The sequence below is a fragment of the Propithecus coquereli genome, unplaced genomic scaffold, assembly GCF_000956105.1.
Source record: "Propithecus coquereli isolate 6110/MARCELLA unplaced genomic scaffold, Pcoq_1.0 Scaffold125, whole genome shotgun sequence".
Lineage (NCBI taxonomy): Eukaryota > Metazoa > Chordata > Mammalia > Primates > Indriidae > Propithecus > Propithecus coquereli.
The window spans coordinates 8726812-8739080 of NW_012136636.1; the positions used below are offsets into that span (position 1 = coordinate 8726812).

At 40.1% G+C, this 12269-nt stretch overlaps 1 protein-coding gene across 1 annotated transcript in view; it reads right to left on the reverse strand.

Moving 5' to 3' along the window:
- The window catches only part of TUBGCP3 (tubulin, gamma complex associated protein 3), an 85268-nt gene that overhangs the window by 67555 nt on the left and 5444 nt on the right, over nucleotides 1–12269 (reverse strand). The window contains exons 2-5 of the mRNA XM_012637956.1: nucleotides 9508–9615; nucleotides 6359–6426; nucleotides 2294–2371; nucleotides 1155–1372 (exon numbers count right to left, since the gene is read on the reverse strand). Coding sequence (XP_012493410.1) covers nucleotides 1155–1372; nucleotides 2294–2371; nucleotides 6359–6426; nucleotides 9508–9615 — 472 coding nt within the window. The remainder of the gene's footprint in view (nucleotides 1–1154; nucleotides 1373–2293; nucleotides 2372–6358; nucleotides 6427–9507; nucleotides 9616–12269) is intronic.

Consider the following 12269-nt stretch of genomic DNA (forward strand, 5'->3'; position numbering starts at 1 on the left):
TAAGAGAGATGAGGAAAAAACTGAAACCACCCTTGTTTAATTCTATTTTCACTGGGGAAAAAAGTCAACAACATTACTAAAACTGTCTTTGAGCATAGTTCTAAATTAAAGAGAATGATTCTAAAAGATTGTTTTCAGTTCAAAGTTCTCTATACAGCTTACACAGAATAACTACTTCAAATTCTAAGGTAGAAATGAGAATGTCAGTTTATTCTTTAGCCAGAACACAAGTTGTAGACTCTATTTGTGGAATACTCTTCTCATAGGCATAATGTTTTCTACATAGAGTGTGTGGTACATGTATTCTATTTTCTAATATCTGGAACATAATTTTGTAACTCACAAAATGATTTATAATCCCATTATGCTCACATGGGAAACATTTATTTGAAGCTGAATCCTTGGTCACTGTTTTTCTGGAAAAATATCCATTTTATAATAATCTGCCTTAATGTGATTTCCAGGAACCAACTACAGCAAAAAGAAAAGCCATCTGTTTATCTATACATAGAAATGTATATTCAAAAACAAAAACAAAGCTCTGGAGTCCACTAATGACAGTGGCACCTGCTTTATTCTCAACCATAAATTCTGTATTTCCTCAAACATGTTTGGACATGCTTTTGATATCTTAGTAAACAATCAAGTATATAACATCTTCACTGGGCATTTCTGCTTTTTATCATCTTAATTCACATGCACTAAAATGCCATAACCCTTCGTTTAAATATCTTGGCACTTGTAGATAGTTCAACCTTATTTTCTTTTACTTACTGATTTTTTAAAGAATCCAAAGAAGAGAAAAACACATACAAATGAAGAGGCCACTATTCACTGAGAGATACATTTGAGAACACAGAGAACAGCTCGCCCTCAAGGTCCTTCACAACATGCACCTCCACTGATAGGTGAGAGCTGGCCGAGACTTTTTACGATCAGTTCTAACGATTACAAAGTGGGAAGGATTCCTACTGTGATGCAGCTCTAAGGAGGATCACCCTGAGACAGAGCATACTGGACACAGTGCCCAGTGGGAATGCTGCCCAGCACGTCTGAGGCCCTACCTATGCTGTCAGTGAACACAGGTGCCTAATGAGAGGCCTGAGGCATTTGTTTCTGCATAGAGGAGCCTGGACATGTCAGCCTGGCCTTACCCCGGAAGGAGAGGCTGTGGTGTTGGCACTGGGCCACTGAGGCCGCACAGGCTGACACTGCTGATGCCGCTGCTGCCCATGCTGCCGGAGCTCGGGGCTGACGGGGCGCTCCGGTCCTGGTAACTCAGGGGGAGGCTCTGAGGCCGGGCGTAGTAGTAGGGAGTTGAATGAGCATCTCTCGGTAATGCTTGAGCAAATAAAGCAGCATAGCTAGAAACCTGGAAAAACAAAAAATGCATCAGGAATACAGAGATAGGAAATTACAGAACAGTTTTCCAAAACCTACAAAAATAATTTCTATTCAAGTTCTCCTTCTCTTTCTAAGATTGGATTTGGATTTCATTCTTTATTAAGCAATAACTAGTTGACATGCTTTTGAAATATGCCAAAACTGATAAAGTTTCAGAAAATTTTCTGAAACTCCAACAACTATTACATTGTCTGATAACTAAACACCTTATTTATTCCAAATTCAAGCAAACTGAAACTCAGAATAGTTTTTAAAAGTTTGACATTGCTATATAATAATTGCTTTATATTTATGTATTTTATTACTTACATTTATATTTATTACATGATGATTGCTCAGACTAAGGCTTTAGAGATAGCTATAACTCTTTCACATATATTCTTCAGCTCTGGAGTACTCAAATGTCTATCGTAGAATATCTTATTACACGATACTCTGGGACATGGAACAGCCAATAGCTCTCTGAAATACCTCAAAGGACAAAAACTGAACACGGTGACAACAAAGCTTCACTGGTTTAAGAGTCACGGATATTCAGAACGAGAACTGAAACCACAAGAAACTCAGGCGTCCTCCAGTTCCTGAAGAACTACCCAACTGTGCTGGTATTAGTAACTTTTCAAAGCAAACATTTTGAAAACTAACAATTTTTTCTCTATTTAATCATCCATTGTTACATTTGAATAACTGCAAAAAACATCTTCAGGGAACTATGCACTGACAAAAATGCCCTTTAAAAAAGGAAAAAGAAAGCCCTGGACCTTCCAGGACTAGATAAGCTTTTTGCTTTTCTCCTATTATTTTCTTACCTGCAGAAGCTGATTCTTATCAAAATTTGGTGTAGCTACCCCAACAAGAGACAGCACGTTGCTAGCGCAAAGCCACTAACCTTGCTTGGCTGCTTGCGTGGGTCCTCGCTAAGGCTCAGCAAGAGGTAGAGTATTGACCACTTGTTTTTCAAAATTCCCTGTTCAGAAAGAAAGTGAATGTTGAAGAACTATTTTATATTACTCTCCAGTCTTATTTTCCTCTCTCCTAAACTATATTTATTTCCAAAATAGAAACGCATTTTAAAATTCACATGGTGACATCAAATTTAACTCTGTTCACTTCAGGCACGTAACAAACACCACCCCTCAGAAGGCAGGAGACAACTTTCTCACACAATCAATACCCTCGGGTCCTCTACCCTACATGCTATCTCCAAAGTCCCTAACAAGAACAAATTTTTTAAATTACCCTTTTCTTGAATAACGGTATCGTCCTCCCTGAAATAATTCATAGAATATATAAATCTCTTTATTTACAAAATAAATTATGGGATGGTTTCTTACATTACACAAATTCTTCATTAAATTAAACATTCCCTAAAAGTTTGTTTTAAAGAATAAGCTCATCCCAGGTATTTAAATTTTTGTCTAACTTAAAAATTGATTTACACAGACTTTTTCAGAAACTCAACCGATTCCCCAGCTGAGGCCACAAGGATAAGCCCTGGTAGAGTCTAGTCTTGTGGTAACAGAGAAGCGGGCAGATGCTCCGTGACAAACAGCACTTCACAGCTTGTGCACAACTCCCAGAGGAGACACAAGTCTCTTAGAAAGATGGGCCATGCAAAGGGAGAGAGGGAACAGAAAGCAGATCCATCAGGCTAAAGCCGGGAGTCATACGGAAACTGACACTGGAAGAAGGGGCTGAGGACAGCAGGAAGCCCGTGGAGGAGGCAGGGAAGTCCTTCAGGGAGGCAGGCACAGACTGACTGGAGGGGACCAAGTAAGAGGCGAGAGCATGCCTAGGAAGACCATGGTTACAGGGAGGTGAGCAGCTGAACTTGGTCTCAGTGAGCCAAGGACGTGGTCAATCATGTCACCCTGGCAATCCCCCGTGAGCAGGTAGCAGAGCCTGGGAGGCTCAGAGACTCACGTGGACACACACGCAACGATATGCTCTCTTCACGGGATCCCACAGCTCTTCATGTCGCAGAGGAGTCAGTAACAGCAGCTGCCATTTAGGGGTGCCTACGGGGCCAGGTGAGTTACACACATCACCTCCTGTCACTGCCACAGCCACACCATGACAAGATTCATTCTCTTCACTCCAGTGAGAGAACAAAGGGATCAAACCTAAATAATTTACCTAAATCACAAAGCTATAACGTCTGCCTAATTCCAAAGGGACAAATGAGAAACGTCCTTACGAGGGCAATAGATAAGGCTCAGGGTCCAGAAGACACCCAGGGTGCTCATTCGGGGCAAGAAGTGAGCATGTCATCATTCCGGAGACAGAGCACAGGAAAAGGCAGGCTGGACGTGGTGGAAGTGGTAGAAAGTGCGGAGAAATGCTCCTTTCAGTGCTGAGGATGCCGAGCCTCGAGTCCTCTGGGAGCTTCCTAAGGACTGTCTCAGTACGGATGACCAGCAGCCCCAGGGAAAGAGGCACAAAACACTCTGTACTGCAGTAAGAGAGCACTAGGGTAAAATCTCAGCTTTTATTTCAGAAAAGATGTGTATGAGGGTGAAGAATGGAGAAAGTTCCAAAAATGAACAAAATTTAAAGGGGGAGGCAGCACTTTTTACTACAAAAAGAACAGGTATAAAACACCCAGGATCGGTATGCTGAAGAACTTTTAACGTGTGCCCAGATGTGGACAAGAGAGGGAAACAACAGAGAGGTGGTGAAGCATCAGGAACGCCACCAGCAGGGAGCCACCACCACCCCTGGGCCTGAGGGAGTGGGGTGGGAACAGGGAGGGGACCAGGCAGGGCTGGGGACCAGGGAGGGCATAACAGTAGGTAGAGCCTGGCCTCAGGACCCATGGGCACCTCTAAGCCACAGGAGAACGGATACCTGGTAGCAGAGGAGGTGACAGCTCTGCCTCTGCCTCTGCCTCTGCCTTCTCCCACCCCACAATTTCACATTGTGCTTAGGCCCTGGCATGCAATCCACACCTGTCGACCCTCCAGAGCTCAGGGCAGGAGGGGGAGAGAAGAGATAGATCCACGCAGCAAACGGAATTGCCACAATAGATCTGGCAGCACAGACACTTTACACCACCCTACACCACTTAAGACCTGCTCTTAGATTCTGAAAACTAAAGGACCTAAATTAGGTATAAAACTTTAAAAACTGTCCACAAACTACACTGTAAATGTAGAAACACATATCAGGACTCCCTAAGATCTAGAGAAACATGGAAGTAAACGTCTGTGCAAGGCAGCCATTTACCTAAAGCCCAGCCCAGACAGCTCAGTCCAGCTTACCTGGCGCTGTCCTGAGCCCCTCTCATTGACAGAGGCCATCCACCCACTGTCTGCCCACAGCCCCTGCACACCACACCCTGCCCCTCTCACCTGGCCCAGTCCCCTCAGGAGCCGCCCTCCCTCCTTGCAGCCTTTCCCTGACAGCTACACTTTAGAGTCCAGCCCGGGATCCACAAGGCACCTTCCCCACGTCTCCACATCATACCCGGACCCGCCCTCCGGTCCCTGACTTCTTCCTCCAGGTCCAAAAACAAGAGCAAACAGTAAGCTGCACCTCTGACCCTTACTCCCCATGGTATGCACAGCGCACATACAAATGAGGGGCCCCCACTAAGAAGACAGGACAAAAATAATATCAACGACCTATGCACTTTTGAAGAAGTAGGTAATTTTAGCAAAATGATGTTATGGCTACTAAACTGTATATATTTTTCTACTTTAATTACCAGTGTAATACTATTGTTTTCTAATATTTTTCATCTTGTGTCAGCTATGCAATGAAAAAACCAAGCAAGTTAGATTTTTAGTTAGCCCTGGGGAGCTGGTCACTATTTAAAACATTGATGTTTAGGAATAAACATTCAGAGTTCCAAACAGAATTTTGGAAAACAACCATTTTAAATTACAAAGTTCCTAAATATGTTCTCATCCAATGGCCAATATTAACAGACACAACACTTTCACTGGAGGAAATTCTCCCTTTTGGAATCTTGTAAGGCTGGGAAATGTGAAACCCAACCAGCAAGTCTTTTTAACTTCAATGCACAGCAGTTGTTCTTAAAAATGGAGAAAGATTTAAGAAAAGCAAATGACATAGCAGTTTGAAACAATTTGCCTGGAAATGAATGTACAAAAAAGGTTCCTATTTCTTACTTCGTAAATATTTCAAAAATAATATTGCAAATATTATCAAAGTATGAAAAAAAAGTATACTTAAAACAGTTAATCCAAAGTCAAACTGAATTAACGAATCAAAATGGTCAGCAAATAAACTTAGGCTTGTTTTAAGAGCAAGCCTCTTAAAACATGTATATGAATAGAGAGGAAGACTCAAAAAATATGAGTTTAATTACTGGAAGCATTAGGCCTAACTCAATCATTTTTACTGTTGCAACACGAACATTATTTGTTGAGCAATGCATTAAACCTCTCTGGATTCACCTTCTCTATAAAAGGAGAGAGTGAGCTGGATGAACTAAGTTCCTTTACATTAAGAAACCACAAAAATCTCACCCTATGAGTCAATTAATTTATTGGTGTTAGAAAAGTCTTTTATAAAAATATCAGGTTAGAACTATTCATTTTCAAGTATCAACATCTAATCACGAAACAGTCAAAATCAATGTTTTTAATTGAGCACAGCAGTACAAATTAGAACCTAATGAGCAATAAAGTATATAAACCAGATAAACTTTTGCTACCAACTATAGACAGGTCAAGACTTCTACCAATGTGCTTCCTCCCAGCAATGTAATTAAGGTGACTATCACAAAACTTAAAAGTCCGATCATGTTCCCAGTGTAGCTTTAAATCCAGCTAAAACTTACTTTGAATATTGAAACTCTTTTAAAAAAGCAAATGCTATCTACAGTTAAAAGCCACTATTGATTACAGAAAAGTTTAACGTGACACCACAAGAAAAGGTTTAAATGTTCTGATACCACTAATAATACACTCAGAATACTATTGCATGCCTGTGAGTGAAGTTTTCTGTGGAGTTCTGAAAATAATGCAGCATCTGTTTCTCTTCTCTGTCGAATAACTGAAAAGTCAGAAAATAAGCATGTTAATCTCTCGCACCAACATTCATTTTTATGATACTATTTCACTTACGACAACAGACAACTCTGAAGTGATGAGCTTCAGAGTCAAGAGTCCTTGTCAAACCAGACGATGAGTGACTTTTAAGCTACATGAATCTGGTCATTTAACCTCTCTGACCTTTGCAAAATATGGAAAATACTAGGCTGGGATTAAAGAGTTTTTGTGAAAGTTACATAAATAATGGAAATCTACACATCTCACAGTGAGGGAAATATCAATTTCACTAGTAATAGTTAACAATGGCTACCTTGAGGTAGGGATGGCATGTGAAACAATACACAAAAGTTATAAAATCCTGATAGTTAACTTGAAAACTATACATTCTAAACATTTTTGTTAAGATACACAGCAATGTTTCCTCTTGTTTTAGTAGAAAATGTAATAATAATTGCTGTTTCAAATAAAAATAAAAATGGCACATTAATTTTCATCCACCAATTCATCTTATTAATAAATGTCTTTGGATGTTCCAGCTACTCTTACAAATTACCTGAAATCAGCTATAGCAAAAGAGAAGTTCATTCTATGTTCTACTCCATGGAGAGGGAGAAGCTATAGACCATATATGGGTTTCCTGAGGGAAGGGACCCACCTGCTCACGTTTGCAGCACTACACACACCACCTGTGCACAGGGCCTCTCAAAGAAACTATCCCACCTACTAGAAAAGGTACCACATTAATAAGCTCACTTACAACTCCAATACTCTCCAATGAATCTTTGTGCTTATCCCATTTTAGTATGACTTTATTAAAATCTCATCAGCCAATCACATGTAGCCTTAAATCTTCCAATTTATTTCTACAAAGACAATGACTGACTTTACAGCCAACATTCTTTCATGTTCATCAACTAAGAAAGGGTGCTGGATCATGTACTAATCATATGAATCACATACTACAGATTACGTAATCCTAATCATAACTCTACTTTCAACTTCTCCTACATAGAAAGGTAAAGCTATCTTTAAAATATATAAAGTGCATTCAACAAAATTAAAGCAATTAAAATTTAATATAATTTACTATTTTTAAAACTTATATAAATATACTCCAACCATTAAATTAAGCAAGTGATGTTCTTTCTATAGAATAAGACTGACACCACTTCATAGATATAATATAGTCATAGGATAATAAAATAGTAAGAATAAAAAAGAACACAGATTTACAAATAAGTGTTTTATCTATTAAATTGCTAAGCAAAGCAAATCTCGAGTTACAATGCACTCCACTTACCAGTGTGAAAAATTAAGGAATTAACAAGTGTTAGGTTTTGTCATATATGATCACTTTTCCTTTTTATATACTAGATTTTTATATTTGAAGTCAGCCACATAAAATGAAAACTTAACTTTTCTGTGTTACTCCAGAGGGCAGAGATATCGTAAGTCAACTAATCTGATATCAACAACTATAATCAAACTTCATAAAATTTGATAGATCAATAGTGACCATCACATGAAGACTACAGGTACTCAGGGAGGTGGTACTCACTGGAGGTGCCCAAGAAAAACTGGTGGGGACACCCCACAAGAGGCATGCTGAGTCAGCACATTTGCCCTCAAAAACACAGCACCCACACAAGAAACACAAAGTGTACATGGTTAGTTTTCTTCCTTAAAAAATCCAAGACTTCCTTGAATAGCTAATGCAATGAAGTAGCTGTCAGTTGTACTATGAGTCCAGACAAACTTTATGTTTAGCTATTACATAATATGCTCACCATGAGGTCATCAAATATAAATTCGTAAAGGGAATGGTCTGTTAATATAGCACCTAACAGCTGGGGTCCTCAATAATAATCTAAAATGTAAAATTTAGGGTTCAAGAGGAGAGTACAGTGTTCTTACATTCAGTTTTATAGACAGGAAAGGAAAATAAATATTAGTAGGTTAACAGCAGGTCAAATATTCCATTTTTATTCCTCTGCCTTAAATACATGCACGTTGAGTAACACCACGGCTTTGAATCAGATGGACTGTTTCAGACTTAGGTCACTCACCAGGCTCTGAACAGGCAAAGACAACTGTGACCTCTTGAGTTCAGTGCAAGGACTCACAGGTCACAGACTCAACTACGTCACCAGCTGACACATCATCCAGTCTAGTCATGCAGCGCTGAGTAGGGACCTCCACACAGACCATTGGCCAAATACAGTTCATAATGCAACAGCCAGGATGGAAAACTTTGCCGTGAAGAACGGACGTCTAGAAGATGTTATTACTTAGACACAAGGCCAACATCCACTCTATCTGGGCAGTTTAACAGCCAGGCGCCAGCAGGAAATGCAGTGACCTTCATGGCAGGCCTCTTCTCCAGTCCCCTGGGCTTGGCTGATACAACCCAGAGAACTGTGGAGTGGAGAACTGGCCACCAGGAAACACAAGCCTTTGGCCAACATTAGAGCTACTCTGTGCATGGCTGCCACCTGCTTAAAGCCGAGCTCCCCCACCCAGACACGCTAGAGGCAAAGAGGAGTGGCAGAACCCCACCTGGCACAACTAGATAACTCATTAACAATAACAAACCAAGAGCTAATAAATGGGGAACTTTCTTCTCTAAGGTATTAACATTTAAGAAAGCTTTACATACCATCTCAGAATTAAAAGGTTCGCATAAGTTCTAAAGTACTAGAAGTTTGGATGGTGGCAATCTAAAGAAGTAGCCTTTGATTCACCAACACTTGTTTACTGCCAGGATAGTGTCTAGTGTTCTACATCACCTGGCCAAAAGGCACATAGTATTAATACTGCAAATCGTAAGAGAAGCAGGAAGTTATTTTAAGCCCATCTTTCTTCCTCACACTCTAAAACCCAATTATATTGTTATGGTATTTAAGATAAACCTCTTTCACTATGTTCTATTACTTTTAATTCTAAGACCAAATTGAGTTGTCATTATTTTTAATAGTACCTATGATTAAAATGTGGTTGGGAACTACACAGATATATACATATACACTCTTAAGCTTTGACGAGTTTAAGAATCCAACACGTAACATTTAAGAAAAATACGTACGTTCTTTCTTGATTTTTTCAGCTACTAGAAATTCATCTCTTTCAACAGTTGGGGCAAAGTTGCTGCCAATAACTCGAACAGCATACTGGAACTGTTGGGCTACATCAGCTGCAAGATAAATAAAAGCATGCAAATTATTACCAATCAGGTTAAGTTTTGATCATCAATAGTAAACTGGGTATACATATCATCTACCTTCCACCCCCCACCAAGGTCTTAACTGAGGACGTATCACAATAAAGGGAGTCACATGAGTTTTTTGGTTTCTCAGTGTACATAAAAGTTAGGCTGACATTTACTGTAGCCTATTAAGTATGCAATAGCATTATGTCTAAAAAAACAATGTATATACCTTAATTTTAAAATATAACTAAAAAAATGCCAGTGATCATCTGAGCCTTCAGCAAGTCACAATCTTTTCGCAGGTGGAGGGTCTGGCCTCTACGCTGATGGCTGCTGAGGCTGGGGTGGCTGTGGCAACTTTTTAAAATAAGACAACAATGAAGTTTGCTGCCATCAACTGACTCTTCCTTTCACAAAAGATTTCTCTGTAGCATGTGATGCTGTTTGATAGTGTTTTACCCACAGTAGAACTTCTTTTAAATTTAGAGTCGGTCTTCTCAAACTCTGCCACTGCTTTATCAACTAAGTTTGTGGAATATTCTAAATCCTTTGTTGTCATTTAAACCATATTCACAGCATCTTCACCAGGAATAGATTCCATCCCAAGAAAGCACTTTCTTTGCTCATCCATAAGAAGCGACTCCTCATCCATTCAAGTTTGACCATGAGAATGCAGTAGTCACATCTTTAGGCTCCACTTCTAATTCTAGTTCTCTTGCTATTCCCACCACATATGCAGTTACTTCCTCCACTGAAGTCTTGAACCCTCAAAATCATTCATGAGGGTTGGAATCAACTTCTTCTAACATCAGTTAATGTTGATATTTTGACCTCCTCCCATAAATCACATGTATTCTTAATGACATCTACAATGGTAAATCTTTTCCTGAAGGTATTCAGTTTACTCTGCCCGATCCATCGGAGAAATCCCAATCTATAGCAGCTATAGCCTTATGAAAAGTATTTCTTAAATAATAAGACTTGGGAAGTCAAAATGACTCCTTGATCCATGGGCATGAAAACATTAATCTCCTTGTATACCCCCATGAGAGCTCTTGAGTGATCAGGTGCATTGTCAGTGAGCAATAATATATTCAAAGGAATCTTTTCTTCTGAGCATTAGGTCTCAACAGTGGGCTTAAAATATTCAGTAAACCACTCTGTACACAGCTGTGCTGTCATCCAGGTTTTGTTGTTCCACTTATGGAGCACAAGCAGAGTAGATTTAGCACAATTCTTAAGGGCCCTAGGATTTTCAGAACAGTAAATTAGCATTGGCTTCAACTTAAAGTCACCAGCTGCATTAGCCCCTAACAATAGAGTCAGCCTGTCCTTTGAAGCCAGGTATTCACTTCTCCTCTCTAGCCGTGAAAGGCCTAGAAGGGATCTTCTTCCAATTGAAGCCTGCTCTGTCTACACTGAAAATCTGTTTTTCTAGTGTAGCCACCTTCATCTTATCCAGATCTTATAGCTGCAGATTCTACATCAGCACTTGCTGCTTCACCTTGCACTTTTATGTTATGGAGACAGCCTCTTCCCTTATACCTCATGAACCAACCTCTGCTGGCTCCCAAACTTTTCTCTGCAGCTTCCTTACCTCTCTCAGACTTCGGAGAATTGAAGAGAGTTAGGGCCTTGCTCTGGATTAGGCTTTGGCTTAGGGGAATGTTGTAGCTGGTTTGATCTTCTATCCAGACCACTAAAAGTTTCTCCCTATCAGCAATAAGGCTGTTTCACTTTCTTATCATTTGTGTGTTCACTGGAATAGCACGTTTAGTTTCCTTCACAAATTTTTCGTTTGCATTCACAGCTTGGCTAACTGGTTACAAGAGGCCTAGCTCTCAGCCTATCTCCACTTCCTTGACTTGACTAGCCTTCCTCACTGAGCTTAATCATTTCTAACTTTGATTTAAAGTGAGAGACATACACACTTGAACACTCAGAGGCCACTGTAGGGTTATTAATTGGCCTAATGTCAATACTGTTGTGGCTCAGGAAATAGGGAAGCCTGAGGAAGGGAGAGAGACTGGGGAATGACCTGGTCAGTGGTGCAGTCAGAACACAGATATTTATCAAGTCCACCTTGTAGTGCTCCCAAAACAATTACAATAGTAACATCAAAGATCATTGATCACAAATACCATAAAAGATATAATGATAAAAAGTTTGAAATATTATAAGAATTATCAAGATGTGACACAGAGACAAGAAGTGAGCATGTGCTGTTGGTGCCAATAGACTCGCTCAACGCAGGATTCCTTCAATTTGTGTACAAACCTTCAATTTGTGAAAATCACAGTACCTGTGAAGCAGAACAAAGCGAAGTGCAATAAAGCGAAGTATGCCTGTCCTCCACAAGGACGCTCAACCCCTGGCAAGGGCTGCCTCAGCAGAGGCCTTCCAAACCAACTCGCCCTTAAATATCAGAGGACAGGTATCGACACACATTTGAGGACAACATCTAACACAAAAAAGGGCGACAAAAACAGGAAGTAAAAAAGGAACACTCTACAAACAAGCAGGGAGGGTAGAGATGAGAAGCCGCCCAACACGCAGGGCTGTATCATACCGTCTCTGCTCCAGCACACAGAGAAATAAGCCACTCAATTCTACACCGAAAAGCAGGAATGAATCAACTC